Raw genomic sequence first — 22,418 nt, forward strand, 5'->3', positions numbered from 1 at the left:
GAGAAGTTGTTGATTTCCAAATGCATTTCATTTGTGAGGTAAAAAAAGAACCCATTAAGATTGTTTTCTTTAAATTCATAAAGTTACTGCATAAAGTACATCAATAGTTACTCATTCTCTCATGTTAACTAAAAGGAAAATGTTTTTAAAGAGTATGATTTTTATGCTAAAATACAATGACCCTGCCATCTGTAAGACCTTTCGTGCATGTTCAGAACACAAAGTGTATAAAGTTCAGTCTTTTGTTTGGACTCTTGGTCTGCTTCACCTTCTTCACTTTGGGGCCTAGTTGTCTGTGACAAAAAGAAATTACAAACAGAGATTAACAATAACCCAGTTATTTATAATACATTAAGGTTTTGGAGGGAAATGCTCCTCCGTGAATCGCAACCTTATCGTGGTGGAGGGGTTTGTGTGTCCCAGGGACCCCAGGGGCTATGTTGTCTGGGGGCTTTTGCCCCCTGGTAGGGCCTCCCATGGCAAATTGTTCCTGGGTGAGGGACCAGACAAAGAGCGATTCAAAAGACCCTTATGAAAAAAACACAGAGGGAACAGTTTACCCTGCCCGGGATAGGGTTACCGGGGCCCCGCCCTGGAGCCAGGCCCGGGGAGGGTGTCCGAGGGCGAGCGTCTGGTGGCCGGGCCTTAGTCCATGGGGCCCGGCCGGGCACAGCCCGAAGAGGAGACATGGGCCCATCCTCCCGCAGGCCCACCACCCGCAGGAGGCGCCATAGGGGTCGGGTGCATTGTGTGCCGGGTGGCGGCCAGGAGCGGAGGCCCTGGCGGACTGACCCCCGGCTGCCAAGACTGGCAATAGGGACATGGAATGTCACCTCTCTGGTGGGGAAGGAGCCTGAGTTAGTACGTGAGGTTGAGAGGTACCGGCTAGATATAGTCAGGCTCACCTCTACACATGGCTTGGGCTCTGGAACCAGTCTCCTGGACAGGGGCTGGACTCTGTCTCAGTCTGGAGTTGCCCCTGGTGAGAGGCGGCGGGCTGGGGTGGGTATTCTAATATCCCCTCGGCTTGCTGCCAGTACGTTGGGGTTTTTCCCGGTGGACGAGAGGGTTTGTTCCCTGCGCCTTAGGGTCGGGGAACGGGTCCTGACTGTCATCTGCGCTTATGCGCCGAGTGGCAGTTCGGAGTACCCAGCCTTCTTAGAGTCCCTGGGGGGGGGTGCTGGAAGGTGCTCCACCTGGAGACTCTGTTGTCCTGCTGGGAGACTTCAATGCTCACGTGGGTAACGACAGCGAGACCTGGAGGGGCGTGATTGGGAGGAACGGCCTCCCTGATCTGAACCCGAGCGGTGCTTTGTTATTGGACTTCTGTGCTAATCACAGTTTGGCCATAACGAACACCTTGTTCGAACATAAGAGTGTCCATAAGTGCACGTGGCACCAGGACGCTCTAGGCCGTAGGTCGATGATCGATTTTGTAATCGTATCACCAGACCTGCGACCATATGTTCTGGACACTCGGGTAAAGAGAGGGGCTGAGCTGTCAACTGATCACCACCTGGTGGTGAGTTGGATCAGGTGGCGGGGGAGGATGCTGGACAGACCTGGTGCACCTAAACGCGCAGTGAGGGTGTGCTGGGAACGACTAGCAGAGGCCCCAGTCCGCGAGATCTTCAACGCACACCTCCGGCAGAGCTTCAACAGCATTCCGAGGGAGGCTGGGGACATTGAGTCCAAACGGACCATGTTCAGGGCCTCCATTGCCGAAGCTGCTGCATTGAGCTGCGGCCGCAAGGTGGTTGGTGCCTGCCCTGGTGGTAATCCCCGAACCAAATGGTGGACACCAGAGGTGAAGGGAGCCAAGGCTGAAGAAGGAGTCCTATCAGGCTTGGTTAGCCTGTGGGACTCCGGAGGCAGCCGACAGGTATCGACAGGCCAAGCGGAATGCGGCTCGGGCAGTGGCTGAAGCAAAAACTCGGGTGTGGGAGGAGTTCGGAGAGGCCATGGAAAAAGACTTTCGGACTGCCTCGAAGAGGTTCTGGCAAACCGTCAGGCGTCTCAGGAGGGGAAAGCGGTGCTCTACCTGCACTGTGTATAGTGCTGGCGGAGCGCTGCTGACGTCGACTGAGAAAATTGTCAGGCGGTGGAAGGAATACTTCGAGGACCTCCTTAATCCCACTGACGCGTCTTCCGAGGAGGAAGCAGAGTCTGGGAATGAGGGGAATGACCCGCCAATTTCCGGGGGCGAGGTCACTGAGGCAGTTAAACAACTCCTTGGTGGCAGAGCCCCTGGTGTTGATGAGGTCCGCCCCGAGTTCCTGAAGGCTCTGGACGTTGTAGGGCTGTCCTGGTTGACACGCCTCTGCAATGTTGCGTGGAGATCAGGGGCAGTACCCGTGGATTGGCAGACCGGGGTGGTGGTGCCCATCTTTAAGAAGGGGGACCGGAGGGTGTGTTCCAACTACAGGGGGATCACACTCCTCAACCTCCCCGGGAAAGTCTATGCCAGGGTGCTGGAAAGGAGAGTTCGTCCGCTAGTCGAACCTCGGATGCAGGAGGAACAATGCGGTTTTCGTCCTGGTCGCGGAACACTGGACCAGCTCTTTATCCTGTCGAGGATACTTGAGGGTGCATGGGAGTTTGCCCAACCAGTCTACATGTGTTTTGTGGACTTGGAGAAGGCATTCGACCGTGTCCCTCGGGGTGTCCTGTGGGAGGTGTTGCGGGAGTATGGGGTGTCTGGCCCATTGCTAGGGGCCATTCAATCCCTATACAACCGTTGCAAGAGCTTGGTTCGCATTGCCGGCAATAAGTCGGACTCGTTCCCGGTGGGTGATGGGCTCCGCCAGGGCTGCCCTTTGTCACCGGTTCTGTTCATAATTTTTATGGACAGGATTTCTAGGCGCAGCCAAGTGGCGGAGGGCTTTCGCTTTGGTGGCCTCAGAATCTCATCTCTGATCTTTGCGGATGATGTGGTTCTGTTGGCTTCATCGGGTGAGGGCCTTCAGATCGCACTGGAGCGGTTCGCAGCCGAGTGTGAAGCAGCGGGAATGAGGATCAGCACCTCCAAATCTGAGGCCATGGTTTATCAGCCGGAAAAGGGTGGAGTGCCCACTCCGGGTCGGGGATGAGTTCCTGCCCCAAGTGGAGGAGTTCAAGTATCTCGGGGTCTTGTTCGCGAGTGATGGGAGAAGGGAGCCGGAGATCGACAGACGGATTGGGGCTGCAGCTGCAGTAATGCAGATGCTGCACCGGTCCGTCGTGGTGAAGAGGGAGCTGAGTGTAAAAGCGAAGCTCTCAATTTACCGGTCGATCTACGTCCCTACCCTCACCTGTGGCCACGACCTGTGGGTAGTGACCGAAAGGACGAGATCGCGGATACAAGTGGCGGAAATGAGCTTCCTCTGAAGGGTGGCTGGCCTCTCCCTTAGAGATAGGGTGAGAAGTTCGGCCATCCGGGAGGGGCTCAGAGTAGAGCCGCTGCTGCTCCACATCGAAAGGAGCCAGCTGAGGTGGTTTGGGCATCTGACAAGGATGCCCCCTGGGCGCCTCCTGGGTGAGGTGTTCCAGGCATGTCCCACCGGGAGGAGGCCCTGGGGCAGACCCAGGACACGCTGGAGAGATTATATCTCTCGGCTGGCCTGGGAACGCCTTGGTGTTCCCCCGGACGAGCTGGAGGAGGTGGCTGGGGAGAGGGAGGTCTGGGCCTCTTTGCTTAGGCTGCTGCCCCCGCGACCCGGCCCCAGAAAAAGCGGATGAAGATGGATGGATGGATGGATGCACAAAGGGTTGGGCAGAGAAGATTTTTTTGACTCCTTTATTGAGAAACAAAGACTTTGTTCTAGGAATGTCTCGCAGTCTGTTTGATATGTGACATAACAACGGGCTAAGGGCGATTTGTATTTAAACAACACACTGATGAACTTTCAGCAACTGGATTCAAATTTTAATATTCCTAGAGACAATTTTTTTGGGCTTCCTCCATGTTTGTAATTTTGTTAAATTTCACAATCTGCAGAAACAGCTATATATGAAGATTTGGAGACTTTTCTTATTAAACAAAAAGACAGAACTCATTTTATTTCTGCCTTTTATTCTTTACTATATACTCATAGTAGCAGCACATTGAGTGCTATTCATAAATGGGAGAGAGATCTTAATAATCAATATGTGGAGCAGGAGTGGAAACATAGCTAGATCTACTTTTACTTGCAACTGTTTGCAAGATACCCAATACAAAATTTGACACTGCCTAACTCCTAATGTCTGCATAAGATTACACCTGATGTGTCTGTATCAAATGTCAAAAAGAAACTTGTACATTTTTCCATTACTTTTGGCAATGCAAAATAATTAAAATATTTTGGAGTTCTATATCTCAAGATCTGAGTAATACTTTTAAGAATTGGATCCAAAAGGACCCTGGATATTTTATTCTTGGTTTACCTTCAAAAGAATTAACATTAACTTACTCACGGCGTAAATTATGTGATAAAATATTGCTGTTAGCTCGGAAATGTTTTCTTATTCTTAACTGGGTTAACCTCCTAAGACCTGAACTCTTCCACGGCATGCATTTTTAATTTCTCTTTGATATTTGGGCTGATTGGAACCCAATGAATGTAAAAAAAAAAAAAGAATTACTGTTTTTTTTTTTTTTTACCCGATTTTTGTTTCTAAGGAAAATGAGAGCCACATATGAAGAAATTCGTTTTAAATTTTGATAAAACAGAGGCAATGCAATGTTCTCGTAAGTGGATATCAGTCCCTTGTGGAGATAAATTTAGTATTTTGGTCTAGACAACCCAAAATGTGATTTTAGATAGTGACTGAATTGCTTTTGAAATGCCTTTGAAATTGTCTTGTTCTTTCAGGTCCATGCAAAATACAAACAACATTTTCACAATACAGCTGGAGGGTTTAAATGTCCCACAGGAAGCCACATACGCTATGTTTCTTTTTCTTTTTTTCTCCTACTTGTTTCTAATTGTTGCAAATGTGGGCATTGCTGTTTTGGTTTTTGTTGACAAGAGTCTTCACCAGCCCATGTATATCCTTTTTTGTAATCTGTCCATTAATGATTTATTTGGAAACTCTATCATGATCCCTCGTTTGCTTGTAGACATGTTGAGGCCTCCGTCTGAGCGCCTCACCGGTTATTATGAATGTGTGGTCCAAGCTTTCACCACACATATGTTTAGTACCACAGCTCACACAGTGCTTATGATAATGGCCTTTGACAGATATGTAACCATCTGTAATCCTCTGTGTTATGCTGCAGTAATGACAAATAAGATGTTGATGAAGCTGACAGTTTCTGCCTGGGGGGTGGCCTTTGTTTTGGTTGGGATTCTGCTCAGTCTGACCTTGAGACTGGGCCGATGCAGAACTCTGTTGCAGCCCCTATTGTGACAATGCTGCACTGTTTAACCTGTCCTGTGAGGTGGTGTTCATTAACAATGTCTATGGCCTCACTTTCACTGTGCTTTTGTTCACAGGTTCTATCGGTAGCATGGTTCTTACCTATACTAAGATTACTGTGGTGTGTCTAACCACTAAGAACAAGTCCTTGAACAATAAAGCCTTGAAGACCTGCAGCACTCACCTGGTTGTATATCTGATTTTTTTGTTCAGTGGTATGTCCATAATCACTCTGCATCGCTTTCCTGAGTACTCAGGGAACAGAAAAATTGTTGCTGTCCTGTATCACATCATCCCTGGAAGCCTCAATCCATCATTTATGGTATGCAATCCAAAGAGATATATCAAAAGTTAAAGAAGGTTTTGCCATTATATTAAAGACAATTTTCAGGGTTATTTGAACAGTTTGAAGTGACATATTAATGTTTTTTAAACTGACAGTGTGCAGAGATTGTAACCTTGTCATGGTCCCTGTGCCTCCCCGGCCAGCCCAGTGTGGCCACAAGTGTTTGTTGTTTTTCTCTCTCCCCCTCTCTCTCTCCTACCTGTCTGCCTGGGCGGAGCTCTGATTGGACTCCCGCCCTTGGCCCACGCACCTGCAGCTGATCTCGAGTGAATTGCAGTTGATCTCTGGCTCTTCTTAAGGCTGGGGCTCTGAGCTATTCGTCGCTGGAATATTGAGTAACCCTCGTCAGTATTGCCTGGCTTCATTGTGAATTAGTTGTACCCGTGCTTGCCGCCGACTTACCCTCATCTATGTTTATAGGTTTATCTGGACCCGCCTGTTTTGACTCCTGGACCCCGTGAGTGTGAGTGGGTTGCTCGTGTGAGGAGTGTTTGGACAAGGAGCGGAGCAAGTGTGAAGAAGTGTGTTTCCCCAGCCTATTGATACCCGGGACCCTGGTGTTCCCCGCCCCCCCCCCCCCCCTCACGTGTACATAGCGCACCGGAGTGATTAATAAAGTGTTGTTGAACCGTGCTACCTCAGTCTGTGCCTGAGTCCGTCCACCACCGTGACCGGTAACACTGGAAGGAATCTTACAACGCCACGAGCACATGCTTGTTCGCCTCAGCGAGAACGTCGCTGCCTTAACACTAGCAGCCGCTCAGCGCACTCCATTGCTGGAACCCTCGCCTACCAGCGAACCCGCCCAGGCATCATCAATCTCCGTAGTAAGTGTTGCCTCACCGGCTCTAGTTCCGGCTGTGTGTGAGTTTCATCTCCCCACACCTGAGCTGTTTCGGAGTGTTTTTGATAAGGGCACTGCTGCGGCGGCTGGGCTCCGCCTCATGAATCTGAAGCAAGGTAAGCGGAGCATGGCAGATTTTTCAGTTGACTTTTGGACACTAGCGACGCAAGCGGGTGGGGGCAGGAAGCATTAAAGACGGCACAATGTGAGTGAGGAGATTAAAGATGAACTGATGGTGCGTGAGTTATCCTCCTGTTTAGATGCGATCATGTCGCTATGCATCCGAATAGACGATCGCCTGCGTGCACGGCGAAGCACGCAACGTCGTTTCGCTCAGCCTCGGCCACCGAGGGACGCCTCACCGGAGCCTGGAGCAGCGCGCGAGCACGGCGAGGTTGAGGAGGAGCCCATGCAACTTGGACGTTCGCAGCTCTCGCCCGCAGAACGTCAACGGCATATGGCCGCCGGTGAGTGTTTATATTGTGGCCGTAAGGGCCATTTTGCCTCTTCATGCCAGGCACGGGCAAAAGGGCGCGCTCGCCAGTAATTGAGAGAATACTGGTGGGCGATATAACGACTAAAAGTTCTCTCCCCGGCTTATGTTACCTGCAAAACTCACCATTAAGAACGCTACCCACTCTCTTCAAGCACTAGTGGATTCAGGTGCTGAGCAGAGTTTCATTGACGCAGGTCTGGCGAGAAAGCTAAACATCACACTCCATGCCTTACCCGATCCACTTGCTGTCACAGCCCTATCTGGGCAACGCTTGTCGGACATAACCCAAATCACCGAACCCCTGTCTTCCAACACAATCCGCACAATGATTGGAAGAAAGAGAGAGTATCCGGGTGGAGCATTGACTGCTACATGAACTGTCTCCAAGCTGCACCTGCTCCACCCACATCTCAAGGATCTGACCAGCCGGTCGAGCCTCCGAATTTGACCTCGGTCCCGCGTGTTTATCATGATTTGGCTCAAGTGTTTAGTAAAGACGGGGCATGTTCGCTTCCCCCTCATAGACCATATGACTGCGCGATTGACCTCCTCCCTGGGGCTCCGTTTCCATCTGGTCGTTTGTACAGCATTTCTCAGCCAGAGAGGGAGTCTATGGAGAATTACATTACAGACTCTCTCGCTGTGGGCATTATTCGGCCGTCGTCCTCCCCTGTGGGAGCGGGGTTTTTCTTTGTTGCTAAGAAGGACAAGACCCTTCGCCCCTGCATCGACTATCGCAGGCTTAACAAAATCACTGTTCGTCACAAGTATCCTCTGCCCCTTCTTTCTTCTGCTTTTGAGTTACTTCAGGGTGCCACGATCTTCAGTAAGTTGGACGTGCGCAACGCCTACCATCTGGTGAGAATCCGTGAAGGGGATGAGTGGAAAACAGCCTTCAATACTCACCTGGGCCATTTCGAGTACCTTGTGATGCCGTTCGGCCTGACCAACGCCCCGGCCGTGTTCCAGGCTCTTGTTAATGATGTTCTCAGAGACTTTATTAACCGATGTGCTTTTGTCTACTTAGATTAGATTCTCGTCTTCTCCAAATCTAAAGCAGAACATGAGGTCCATGTAAGGCAGATTCTGCAGTACCTACTGGAAAACAGGCTCTTTGTTAAAGGAGAGAAATGCGACTTCCACATGAATTCAGTGGCATTTCTGGGCTACATCATCACCAGAGGGGATTTGAAACCTGACCCGGCAAAAGTTCAGGCAGTGTTGGACTGGCCCAAACCACCCGATCGCCGGCAGCTTCAGCGCTTTCTGGGGTTTGCTAGCTTCTACAGACGTTTCATCAGGGATTTTAGTAAAGTTGCTCTGCCTCTCACTAGGTTAACGTCACCCAAGGTGCCATTCCAATGGGACCGGCCGGCTCAGGAAGCCTTCTCTCGCCTCAAGGAACAGTTCGCCACCGCCCCAATCCTTCGCCAGCCAGACCTCTCCCTGCAGTTCATCGTGGAGGTGGATGCATCAGAGACTGGAGTAGGGGCAGTGCTCTCTCAACAGTTCGAGGGTAAGCTCCACCCCTGTGCCTTTTTCTCTCGTCGTCTTTCCCCAGCCGAGAAGAATTATGACATCGGAGACCGCAAACTTCTGGCCGTGAAGCTGGCTCTGAAGCAGTGGAAACACTGGCTGGAGGGGGCCGCACAGCCGTTTATTGTATGGACTGATCATAAAAACCTTGAATACATCCGCTCGGCGAAACGGCTCAACTCACGGCAGATCAGGTGGGCTTTGTTTTTCACCCGGTTTAATTTCACCATCACTTACAGGCCAGGCTCCTGAAACGTTAAACCAGACGCTCTTTCCCGGCAATTCGCCCAAGTCGGAGAGAAGTCCGACCCTGAATCTGTTCTGCCTGCTTCCTGTATTATTGGAGCCGTTAAGTGGGAGATCGAAGAGCTCGTCCGGGAGGCACAAGAAACCGACCCTGATCCTGGCACAGGCCCCCCGATCGACTCTTCGTTCCGGCGGCTGTCCCGTCCCGAGTTCTCCAGTGGGCTCACACAGCCCGTTTTTCCTGCCATCCAGGAGTTAACCGCACCACTGCATTCCTGCGCAGGTATTTCTGGTGGCCCGCCCTCATTAAAGAGTCACGGGAGTACGTAACCGCCTGCACCACTTGTGCTCAAAATAAGCACTCCAATCAACACCCATCTGGACGTCTGCAGCCACTCTCCACACCCAGCCGACCCTGGTCCCACATCTCTCTGGATTTCGTCACTGGTCTGCCACCATCTGCAGGTAACACTACAATATTGACCATTGTTGACCGTTTCTCCAAAGCTGCCCATTTCATTGCGCTTCCTAAGCTCCCTACAGCCTTGGAGACTGCCTGACTCCTCACCACACATGTTTTTCGGCTCAATGGCATCCCTGAGGACATTGTCTCGGACCGGGGCCCTCAGTTCGCGTCGCGGGTGTGGAAGGAGTTCTACTCTGCCATAGGAGCCAAGGTCAGCCTCTCCTCTGGCTTCCACCCGCAAAGCAACGGCCAAACGGAGCGCGTCAACCAAGAGTTGGAGGCCACCCTCCGCTGTGTCGCCTCTCATAACCAGGCCATCTGGAGCGAACACCTGCCATGGCTGGAGTATGCTCACAACAGTCACACATCCTCTGCTACCGGCGTGTCACCCTTCGAGGCGTCTCTGGGATACCAACCACCTCTTTTTCCCATGGTTGAAGGTGAGCATACTGTTCCGTCTGTCCGACATCACCTCCACAGGTGTCGCAGGGCCTGGCGGGCCACTCAGGCGGCTTTACTCCGGACGAAGGAACGCAATAAAGCGCTCGCGGATCGCCACCGGACAGCCGCCCCTGAATATGTGGTGGGGCAGAAAGTATGGCTCTCCACTCGATTCGTGCCCTTACGTGCCGAATCTAAGAAACTCTCCCCCAACTTCATCGGCCCATTTGAAATCAGTGCTATAATCAACCCTGCATCCGTCCGATTGGCACTGCCACACAATATGCGTATTTATGATGTATTCCATGTCTCTCAGGTCAAGCCAGTGGTCTCAAGCCCGGTGTGCCGTCCTTCCAGGCCCCCGCCGCCCCCCCGGCTGGTGGATGGACAGCTGGTTTACACCGTCTCGCGCATCATGGACTCCCGGCGCCGGGGTCGGGATTTCAGTACCTGGTTGACTGGGAGGGCTACAGGCTAGAGGAACGTTCCTGGGTGCCCCGGTCGGCTATCGTGGATAGGGGTCTGCTCCGGGACTTCCACCGCCTTCACCCAGGTAAGCCTGGAGGGTCGCTGGGAGGCTCCCGTTGAGGGAGGGGGGGTGGTTCTGTGATGGTCCCTGTGCCTCCCCGGCCAGCCCAGTGTGGCCACAAGTGTTTGTTGTTTTTCTCTCTCTCCCTCTCTCTCTCCTACCTGTCTGCCTGGGCGGAGCTCTGATTGGGCTCCTGCCCTTGGCCCACGCACCTGCAGCTGATCTCGAGTGAATTGCAGTTGATCTCTGGCTCTTCTTAAGGCTGGGGCTCTGAGCTATTCGTCGCTGGAATATTGAGTAACCCTCATCACTATTGCCTGGCTTCATTGTGAATCAGTTGTTCCTGTGCTTGCCGTATATAAACATAAACATAGACCCTCGTCTATGTTTATAGGTTTATCTGGACCCGCCCGTTTTGACTCCTGGACCCCGTGAGTGTGAGTGGGTTGCTCGTGTGAGGAGTGTTTGGACAAGGAGCGGAGCAAGTGTGTTTCCCCGGCCTATTGATCTCCGGTACCCTGGCGTCCCCCCCCCCCCCCCTTCACGTGTACATAGCGCACCGGAGTGATTAATAAAGTGTTGTTGAACCGTGCTACCTCAGTCTGTGCCTGAGTCCGTCCACCACCGTGACAAACCTGGCTTAATAAATGAGATCTTTGCCAACTCGATCCGCTGTCACTATTACAAATTTACTTCTCCAATTCTATTAATATGAATTAAAGTCATTACATTTCTGTCAGTACCAGATTGCTAAAATAAAAGGGAGTAATTCAACACTGCTGAAACTGCTTCTGAAGCACTGCTTTTTGCACTCTATCTGCGTGTATTATGAGGAAAAGATGGAAAGAAATTTCTTGTCAAAATAAAAGATATCTGAATGAATTGAAATGGTAAAATGCTTGTTCCTACTAATTTGGTAACTTGTGGGTGTTGTGTGCCTTCTATTGGAGGATTATTGGTAAGGGCCCTGATAACAAAGGAACTGCCTTGAGTTTTCATAAACAAAGCACCTTTGATCTTATTATAATTGCAATTACATCATTCAAAATCTGAGGCAATGTGGACACCCTCTGGGAGTCTGTGCCTATAAGACAGTGGAGAACAGTGACAAACAAGCTGTGCGTTGATGTATTAGTCTACCAACAGCTTTACATCAGCTTTTCTATAACTCAGCCTCATTGTTTTCACTACTATAAAGTTCCTTCTGTAACTTTTATTGTTTCTGATAAGATAATATGGACTTACGATCTCATAAGATCTGTAAGTGTAAAATAACAGCTTCGTTCTTTCAGGATGATGGAGAACTACACCTACAACAGCTACATCCTCCAGATAGAGGGCTTAAACACTTCAAAGGATTCTCTCTACCCTGCCTTTCTTTTCTTGTTTTTCTCCTACCTGTTTATAATGATTATAAATGTGGGCATTACTATTTTGATTTTCATGAACAAGAATCTTCACCAGCCCATGTATCTCCTTTATTGCAACTTGTCATTGAATGATATTCTTGCAAACTCTATCGTGGTGCCCCGTTTGCTTATAGACCTTATGAGACCTCCATCTGAGCGCCTCATTAGTTATTATCAATGTGTTGTTCAGGCCTACATTGCGCACTTGGTTGGAACCACAAGTCACACTATTCTCATGATTATGGCCTATGACAGATATGTGGCCATTTGTAATCCTTTTCACTATCTTTCCATAATGACCAACAAAATGATGATCAAGCTGACAGTTTGTGCCTGGGGAGTGGCCTTTGTTTTGGTCGGGATTCTTCTAGGTCTGACCACACGACTGAGTCGATGCAGGACTTTGATCACAAACTCCTTCTGTGACAATGCCTCATTGTTTAAACTTTCCTGTGAAAGTGTGGTCATTAACAACATCTATGGTATCACTTTCACTGTGGCTCTTTATGTGGGCTCTATAGGGGCAATAGTTCTTTCCTATACAAGCATTGCAGTGGTTTGTCTGACCAGTAAGAACAAGTCTTTGAACAGTAAAGCGTTGAAGACCTGCAGCACTCATCTGGTTGTTTATCTGATTATGACACTTAGTGGAATGACACTCATTACTCTGCATCGCTTCCCTCAGTACACAGAGTACAGAAAAATCTCGGCTATTCTGTTTCCTATTGTTCCAGGCAGTCTGAACCCCATTATTTATGGTGTGCAGTCCAAAGACCTACAAAAAGCCCTTTTGAAGTTTTGCGTATCCAAGAAGGTTTTGACATCATAAACAGAATGCGTTTCTGTTTGTTTTTATAGAAATTCAACATCTAAAGGGAGATCATCTCTGACAGCTATTTTAATCATAATTAGATGGAAGTTAATGTTTTTACTGCTGTAAGAAACTAATGTATAAAACTTTAGTCAGCATTTCAAAATGTGTGTGTTTGTGTAAAATAAAAGCTTAAGCCAATCTGTGGTTTTGTCTCATTCATGAAGTTTAATTTACATTAGATGACGTTAAAGGCAAAAGCAAATATTCACTATCTGCTGGTAATCCTTTGTTAAACACAGACACAAGGACTGTGCAGTTTTATTGGAGCTAAATACATAATTAGTATTTAAGAAAGAACATAATGGTATGAAACCAGCAATAACACCCGGTTATACTGATGTAATGAATCTTAAAGGCCAAGAGAATACCTTTGCATGGAAGTAATTTTTAGTATTCTTACTTATACCATAGCTTTCATTTAAAACCAAAAAAGACGATCTCTGGACTTAAATCTGATTGAGATGTTTATATGAACTTAAACAGGCCGTTTAAAATACAGCTGAATTAAAACAATACTGCAAACGAGAGAGAGAGCTTTAATTAATCCAGTGACAAAAGACTCATTGGGAATAATTCACTAATATCAGCATGAAAACCTTCTTACCCCGTGAATAAATGTGTTTATTTTCTTGCAAAAATTAGCTTGTATGAAAAATCCCTCACATTTATGACACATGCACACTAGCCAATTTTGTTCTTACTACTGTGCATATGTTGGCAAATCAGACTGGAACAGTGAATTAGGAACAGTTCACAAAATCAGCACATATCACCGTTTTGGTTCAGTATTGTATATGTAAGAAACTGAACCTAAACTGAAAGAATAAGGCAATTTGGCATTCGGCATGTCATTGTGATAATCTTAAGTGAGATTCTTGTACAGTAAAAGTTGAGAAGTTGTTGATTTCCAAATGCATTTCATTTGTGAGGTAAAAAAAGAACCCATTAAGATTGTTTTCTTTAAATTCATAAAGTTACTGCATAAAGTACATCAATAGTTACTCATTCTCTCATGTTAACTAAAAGGAAAATGTTTTTAAAGAGTATGATTTTTATGCTAAAATACAATGACCCTGCCATCTGTAAGACCTTTCGTGCATGTTCAGAACACAAAGTGTATAAAGTTCAGTCTTTTTTTTGACTCTTGGTCTGCTTCACCTTCTTCACTTTGGGGCCTAGTTGTCTGTGACAAAAAGAAATTACAAACAGAGATTAACAATAACCCAGTTATTTATAATACAATAAGGTTTTGGAGGGAAATGCACAAAGGGTTGGGCAGAGAAGATTTTTTTGACTCCTTTATTGAGAAACAAAGACTTGTTTGATATGTGGCAAAACAACGGGCTAAGGGCGATTTATATTTAAACAACACACTGATGAACTTTCAACAACTGGATTCAAATTTTAATATTCCTAGAGACAATTTTTTGGGGCTTCCTCCATGTTTGTAATTTTGTTAATTCTGAAATTTCACAATCTGCAGAAACAGCTATATATGAAGATTTGGAGACTTTTCTTATTAAACAAAAAGTCATCCATCTATCCATCTTCCTCCGCTTTATCCAAGGCCGGGTCACGGTGGCAGCAGCCTAAGCAAAGAGGCCTTGACCTCCCTCTCCCCAGCCACCTCCTCCAGCTTATCCGGGGGAACACCAAGGCGTTCCCAGGCCAGCCGAGAGATATAATCTCTCCAGCGTGTCCTGGGTCTGCCCCGGGGCCTCCTCCCGGTGGGACATGCCTGGAACACCTCACCCAGGAGGCGCCCAGGGGGCATCCTTGTCGGATGCCCGAACCACCTCAGCTGGCTCCTTTCGATGTGGAGCAGCAGCGGCTCTGCTCTGAGCCCCTCCCAGATGGCCGAACTTCTCACCCTATCTCTAAGGGAGAGGCCAGCCACCCTTCGGAGGAAGCTCATTTCTGCCGCTTGTATCCGCAATCTCGTTCTTTCGGTCACTACCCACAGCTCGTGGCCACAGGTGAGGGTAGGGACGTAGATCGACCGGTAAATTGAGAGCTTCGCTTTTACACTCAGCTCCCTCTTCACCACGACGGACCGGTGCAGCATCTGCATTACTGCGGCTGCAGCCCCAATCCGTCTGTTGATCTCCGGCTCCCTTCTCCCATCACTCGCGAACAAGACCCCGAGATACTTGAACTCCTCCACTTGGGGCAGGAACTCATCCCCGACCCGGAGTGGGCACTCCACCCTTTTCCGGCTGAGAACCATGGCCTCAGATTTGGAGGTGCTGATCCTCATTCCCGCTGCTTCACACTCTGCTGCGAACCGCTCCAGTGCGAGCTGGAGGCCCTCACCTGATGAAGCCAACAGAACCACATCATCCGCAAAAATCAGAGATGAGATTCTGAGGCCACCAAAGCGAAAGCCCTCCGCCACTTGGCTGCGCCTAGAAATCCTGTCCATAAAAATTATGAACAGAACCGGTGACAAAGGGCAGCCCTGGCGGAGCCCATCACCAACCGGGAACGAGTCCGACTTATTGCCGGCAATGCGAACCAAGCTCTTGCAACGGTTGTATAGGGATCAAATGGCCCGTAGCAATGGGCCAGACACCCCATACTCCCGCAACACCTCCCACAGGACACCCCGAGGGACACGGTCGAATGCCTTCTCCAAGTCCACAAAACACATGTAGACTGGTTGGGCACACTCCCATGCACCCTCAAGTATCCTCGAGAGGTTAAAGAGCTGGTCCAGTGTTCCGCGACCAGGACGAAAACCGCATTGTTCCTCCTGTATCCGAGGTTCGACTAGCGGACGAACTCTCCTTTCCAGCACCCTGGCATAGACTTTCCCAGGGAGGCTGAGGAGTGTGATCCCCCTGTAGTTGGAACACACCCTCCGGTCCCCCTTCTTAAAGATGGGGACCACCACCCCGGTCTGCCAGTCCACGGGTACTGCCCCTGATCTCCACGAAACATTACAGAGGCGTGTCAACCAGGCCAGGCCTACAACGTCCAGAGCCTTCAGGAACTCGGGGCGGACATCATCAACACCAGGGGCTCTGCCACCAAGGAATTGCCTTGGTGGCAGAGCCCCTGGTCACTGCCTCAGTGACCTCGCCCCTGGAAATTAGCGGGTCATTCCCCTCATTCCCAGACTCTGCTTCCTCCTCAGAAGACGTGTCAGTGGGATTAAGGAGGTCCTCGAAGTATTCCTTCCACCGCCTGACAATTTTCTCAGTCGACGTCAGCAGCGCTCCGCCAGCACTATACACAGTGCAGGTAGAGCACTGCTTTCCCCTCCTCAGACGCCTGACGGTTTGCCAGAATCTCTTCGAGGCAGTCCGAAAGTCTTTTTCCATGGCCTCTCTGAACTCCTCCCACACCCGAGTTTTTGCTTCAGCCACTGCCCGAGCCGCATTCCACTTGGCCTGTCGATACCCTTCGGCTGCCTCCGGAGTCCCACAGGCTAACCAAGCCCGATAGGACTCCTTCTTCAGCCTGGTGGCTCTCTTCACCTCTGGTGTCCACCATTTGGTTCGGGGATTACCAAACCACCTTGCGGCCGCAGCTCAATGCAGCAGCTTCGGCAATGGAGACGCTGAACATGGTCCATTCGGACTCAATGTCCCCAGTCTCCCTCGGAATGCTGTTGAAGCTCTGCCGGAGGTGTGCGTTGAAGATCTCGCGGACTGGGGCCTCTGCTCACTACGCGTTTAGGTGCACCAGGTCTGTCCAGCGTCCTCCCCTGCCACCTGATCCAACTCACCACCAGGTGGTGATCAGTTGACAGCTCAGCCCCTCTCTTTACCCGAGTGTCCAGAACAGAAGTGTTCGTTATGGCCAAACTGTGATTAGCACAGAAGTCCAATAACAAAGCACGGGTTCAGATCAGGGAGGCCATTCCTCCCAATCACGCCCCTCCAGGTCTCGCTGTGGTTACCCACGTGAGCATTGAAGTCTCCCAGCAGGACAACAGAGTCTCCAGGTGATTTATTTGGAAACTCTATCATGATCCCTCGTTTGCTTGTAGACATGTTGAGGCCTCCGTCTGAGCGCCTCATCAGTTATTATGAATGTGTGGTCCAAGCTTTCACCACACATATGTTTAGTACCACAGCTCACACAGTGCTTATGATAATGGCCTTTGACAGATATGTAACCATCTGTAATCCTCTGTGTTATGCTGCAGTAATGACAAATAAGCTGTTGATGAAGCTGACAGTTTCTGCCTGGGGGGTGGCCTTTGTTTTGGTTGGGATTCTGCTCAGTCTGACCTTGAGACTTGGCCGAGGCAGAACTCTGTTGCAGCCCCTATTGTGACAATGCTGCACTGTTTAACCTGTCCTGTGAAGTGGTGTTCATTAACAATGTCTATGGCCTCACTTTCACTGTGCTTTTGTCCACAGGTTCTATCGGTAGCATGGTTCTTACCTATACTAAGATTACTGTGGTGTGTCTAACCACTAAGAACAAGTCCTTGAACAATAAAGCCTTGAAGACCTGCAGCACTCACCTGGTTGTATATCTGATTTTTTTGTTCAGTGGTATGTCCATAATCACTCTGCATCGCTTTCCTGAGTACTCAGGGAGCAGAAAAATTGTTGCTGTCCTGTATCACATCATCCCTGGAAGCCTCAATCCCATCATTTATGGTATGCAATCCAAAGAGATACATCAAAAGTTAAGTTAAAGAAGGTTTTGCCATTATATTAAAGACAATTTTCAGGGTTATTTGAACAGTTTGAAGTGACATATTAATGTTTTTTAAACTGACAGCCCAGTGTGGCCACAAGTGTTTGTTGTTTTTCTCTCTCTCCCTCTGTCTCTCCTACCTGTTTGCCTGGGCGGAGCTCAGATTGGGCTCCCGCCCTCGGCCCACGCACCTGCAGCTGATCTCAAGTGAATTGCAGTTGATCTCTGGCTCTTCTTAAGGCTGGGGCTCTGAGCTATTCCTTAGTGATTGGCAGATGAAGCTTCATGAAGCACTCAAGCTTTTCATCCAATTGGTTCACCCCAGCGCAAAGCTTCTTGAAGCTTCATTTGCTCTAGTAGGACACCTACTGGACGTAAAAATATTAGTTGGCATGAATTTGAAGAGTGTGGCCGTTTGCACACAGCCTGCAAATGTCAACAACAAAAGGAGTGTGTAAAACATCTATATTGTAGTGATAGCAGTATACTGTGTATATTTATACTGGCAGTATGGAAAATGATCATTTGGAAATGCTTAAAATGGAAATGATCATTTACTGTGAGGTGAGGTGTGGTTGGGGTGTGGACAGTGGTTTTGCTTTTGTAACGTTGAGGTATGGACAGCTACACACTGAGGCGTCAGTTCTGCCCATATTTTATTCTGTAAAAACTAAATTTTCACTGCTTTTATGACCTTTTTAGTGGGGAGAAGATAGCTAGGATTTAATGATTTAACAAATCTTTTAAATCCTTTGTCCTCCACAATGCTAAATGGCTGGGAGTCCTCAAAAAGTTTGAGGGGTTTATATCGCTGTCATAGCTCGCGGCAAAGTTCGAACCACTTCATGAACCAGTCACGTGGTACAGCCGGGCAGCGAGGCTTCGGACGTCATCATTTTCAGCTCCTACCATAAATGAAGCAAGCCTCGATACATGCATCGCGGAAACGCCCCCTCAATTACTCGACACAAGCTTCGAAGCCTCGATACAGAACGTCACATCACTACTATTCGTCGCTGGAATATTGAGTAACCCTCGTCAGTATTGCCTGGCTTCATTGTGAATTAGGTGTTCCCGTGCTTGCCGCCAATTTACCCTCGTCTATGTTTATAGGTTTATCTGGACCCACCCGTTTTGACTCCTGGACCCCGTGAGTGTGAGTGGGTTGCTCGTGTGAGGAGTGTTTGGACAAGGAGCGGAGCAAGTGTGAAGAAGTGTGTTTCCCCGGCATATTGATATATATAAACCTGCTCTTGTCCTGTCGGTGGCGCTGTCACTTGGTGTTCGCTCGCTCTGTGGTATAGTATCGCTTCCTGTTCCTGCTCAAACACAGTGGTGTTTCTGAGTAGCTTATTTGCTTAGCAGTTTAATTAACAACTTTTAAATACATTCTTTTTTCACAGTATAATCTTCACATGCTTCATCCGAAGCACACTTTCTGTGTACTCACTACCTAATTTATAGCCAAAGTATTCACTCACTGTCTCTGTACTGTTTCGCTAGCTTAGCTCGTAGCCGACCCGTTAGCACCATGGCTACTTCACCTGTCCCTTCTGCACTTTCTTGCTCATTGTGTCAGATGTTTAGTTACTCCTCGGCCTCCTTTAGCAGTAATGATATCTGTAACAAATGTAGCATATTTGCAGCTCTGGAGGCCAGGATTACTGAACTGGAGACTCGGCTTTGCACCCTGCTCTCACCCTTAGCTAGCCAGGCCCCTGTAGCTGGTGCAGCCGAAGATAGCGTAGGCCCCGCTAGCTGTTCCTCGGCAGATCCCAAGCAGCTGGGGAAAGACGGCTGGGTAACGGTGAGGAGGAAGCGTAGTCCTAAACAGAAGCCCCAGGTACACCACCAACCCGTTCATGTGTCTAACCGTTTTTCCCCACTCGGTGACACACCCGCTGGGGGTCAAACTCTGGTAATTGGTGATTCTGTTCTCAGACATGTGAAGCTAGAGACACCGGCAACCATAGTCAATTGTCTTCCAGGGGCCAGAGCAGGCGACATTGAAGGAAATTTAAAACTGCTGGCTAAGGGTAAACGTAAATTCAATAAAATCATAATTCACGTCGGCAGTAATGACACCCGGTTACGCCAATCGGAGGTCACTAAAATCAATATTGAATCGGTGTGCAACTTTGCCAAAACAATGTCGGACTCTGTAGTTTTCTCTGGTCCCCTCCCCAATCAGACCTGGAGTGACATGTTTAGCCGCATGTTCTCCTTAAATTGCTGGCTGTCTGAGTGGTGTCCCAGAAACGATGTGGGCTTCATAGATAATTGGCAAACCTTTTGGAGGAAACCTGGTCTTGTTAGGAGAGATGGCATCCATCCCACTTTGGATGGAGCAGCTCTCATTTCTAGAAATATCGACAAATTTATTAAACCCCTCAAAACATGACTATCCAGAGTTGGGACCAGGAAGCAGAGTTGCAGTCTTACACGCCTCTCTGCAGCTTCTCTCCTCCTGCTACCCCCCAAAAACCCATCTCCATAGAGACTGTGTCTGCTTCCAAAAAGACAAAAAACAAACTAAAAACCAGCAACAAACAACTTAAACATTTACAAAGAAAGAACAATACAGTATCCACATCTGAACGAAAGAGTAAAACAGTGAAATGTGGATTATTAAATATTAGGTCTCTCTCCTCCAAGTCTCTGTTAGTACATGACTTAATAATTGATCAACAAATTGATTTACTCTGCCTTACAGAAACCTGGTTGCAGCAGGATGATTATGTTAGTTTAAATGAATCAACACCCCCGAGTCATTCTAACTACCAGAAGTCTCGAAGCACAGGTCGAGGGGGCGGTGTGGCAGCAATTTTTCACACCAGTCTATTAATTAATGAAAGACCAAGACAGACTGTTAATTCATTTGAAAGCCTGATGCTTAGCATTGTCCACCCCAGCTGTGAAACTCAGAAACCAGTCTTACTTGTTATCATCTATCGTCCACCTGGGCCTTACACAGAGTTTCTGTCTGATTTCTCAGACTTTATATCTAATTTAGTTCTGAGCTCAGATAAAATAATTATTGTGGGTGATTTTAACATCCATGTTGATGCTAAAAATGACAGCCTCAACATGGCATTTAATCTGTTGTTAGACTCAATTGGTTTCTCTCAAAATGTAAAAGAACCCACCCACCACTTTAATCACACTCTAGATCTTGTTTTAACATATGGCATAGAAACTGAACATTTAACAGTGTTTCCTGAAAACCCTCTCCTGTCTGATCATTTCTTGATAACATTTACATTTACAATAATTGATTACGCAGCAGTGGAGAGTGGACTTTATCAAAGTAGATGTCTTTCTGAAAGCGCTGTAACTAAGTTTAAGAATATAATCCAGCCACTGTTATCATCGTCAATGCCCTGTACCAACACAGAGCAGAGCAGCTATCTGAACGCTACCCCAACAGAGGTCGATTATCTTGTTAATAATTTCACCTCCTCACTACGTATGACTCTGGATACTGTAGCTCCAGTGAAAACTAAGGTCTCTAATCAGAAGTACCTGACCCCGTGGTATAATTCTCAAACACGTACCCTAAAGCAGATGACTCGTAATCTGGAGAGGAAATGGCGTGTCACAAATTTAGAGGATCATCATTTAGCCTGGAGAAATAGTTTGTTGCTTTATAAGAAAGCCCTCCGCAAAGCCAGAACAGCTTATTACTCATCACTGATTGAAGGAAATAAGAACAACCCCAGGTTTCTCTTCAGCACTGTAGCCAGGCTGACAAAAAGTCAGAGCTCTTTTGAGCCAACCATCCCTTTAACGTTAACTAGTGATGACTTCATGAACTTCTTCACAAATAAAATTTTTATCATTAGAGAAAAAATTACCAATAATCATCCCACAGATGTAATATTATCTACAGCTACTCTTAGTTCCATTGATGTTGAGTTAGACTCTTTTTCTCCAATCGATCTTTCTGAGTTAACTTCAATAATTACTTCCTCCAAACTATCAACGTGTCTTTTAGACCCCATTCCTACAAAACTGCTCAAAGAAGTCCTGCCATTGATTAATTCTTCGATCTTATATATGATCAACCTATCTCTAATAATCGGCTATGTACCACAGGCCTTCAAGGTGGCTGCAGTTTACTGCCTTTACTCAAAAAGCCATCTCTAGACCCAGCAGTCTTAGCTAATTATAGGCCAATCTCCAACCTTCCTTTCATATCAAAAATCCTTGAAAGAGTAGTTGTCAAACAGCTAACAGATCATCTGCAGAGGAATGGTTTATTCGAAGAGTTTCAGTCAGGTTTCAGAGTTCATCACAGCACAGAAACAGCTTTAGTGAAGGTTACAAATGATCTTCTTATGGCCTCTGACAGTGGACTCATCTCTGTGCTTGTCCTTCTTGACCTTAGTGCAGCATTCGATACTGTTGACCATAATATCCTATTAGAGCGATTAGAACATGCTGTAGGTATTACAGGTATTGCACTGCAGTGGTTTGTATCATATCTATCTAATAGACTCCAATTTGTGCATGTAAATGGAGAGTCCTCTTCACACACTGAGGTTAATTATGGAGTTCCACAGGGTTCAGTGCTAGGACCAATTCTGTTTACATTATACATGCTTCCCCTAGGCAGCATCATTAGAAGACATAGCATACATTTTCACTGCTATGCAGATGACACCCAGCTCTATCTGTCCATGAAGCCAGATAACACACACTAATTAGTTAAACTGCAGGAATGTCTTAAAGACATAAAGACTTGGATGGCCACTAACTTTCTGCTTCTTAACTCAGATAAAACTGAGGTCATTGTACTCGGCGCTGAAAAGCTTAGAAATATGGTATCTAACCAGATTCTTACTCTGGATGGCATTACCTTGGCCTCCAGTAACACTGTGAGGAACCTTGGAGTCATTTTTGACCAGGATATGTCCTTCAACGCACATATTAAACAAATATGTAAGACTGCGTTCTTCCATTTGCGCAACATCTCTAAAATTAGAAATATCCTGTCTCAGAGTGACGCTGAAAAACTAGTTCATGCATTTATTACTTCCAGGCTGGACTACTGCAATTCATTATTATCAGGATGTCCAAAAAACTCACTGAAAAGCCTTCAGTTAATCCAAAATGCTGCAGCAAGAGTACTGACAGGGACTAGAAAGAGAGAGCATATTTCTCCTGTTTTGGCTTCCCTTCATTGGCTTCCTGTTA

The 22,418-nt window shown here is 47.7% G+C and overlaps 2 protein-coding genes and 2 pseudogenes across 2 annotated transcripts in view; all 4 read left to right on the forward strand.

Moving 5' to 3' along the window:
* Positions 1-22,418, forward strand: part of LOC146510531 (glutamate receptor 1-like) — a 441,677-nt gene that overhangs the window by 395,740 nt on the left and 23,519 nt on the right. The gene's annotated exons all lie outside the window — the stretch shown is intronic.
* On the forward strand, positions 4,343-5,757 carry LOC146510561 (olfactory receptor 8G17-like; annotated as a pseudogene).
* LOC146510562 (olfactory receptor 8G17-like) lies at positions 11,577-12,521 on the forward strand. Its single transcript, XM_085174922.1, has one exon. The coding sequence runs from the start codon at positions 11,577-11,579 to the stop codon at positions 12,519-12,521; it is 945 nt and encodes a 314-aa protein (XP_085031048.1).
* Positions 16,523-17,220, forward strand: LOC146510563 (olfactory receptor 52N4-like; annotated as a pseudogene).

The sequence above is a fragment of the Neolamprologus multifasciatus genome, chromosome 10 (assembly GCF_963576455.1).
Source record: "Neolamprologus multifasciatus chromosome 10, fNeoMul1.2, whole genome shotgun sequence".
Taxonomy (NCBI): Eukaryota; Metazoa; Chordata; class Actinopteri; order Cichliformes; family Cichlidae; genus Neolamprologus; species Neolamprologus multifasciatus.

Bases quoted from the DNA above. Each gene is read 5' to 3' on its own strand.
- LOC146510562 (XM_085174922.1), top strand. From the start codon at position 11,577: ATGATGGAGAACTACACCTACAACAGCTACATCCTCCAGATAGAGGGC.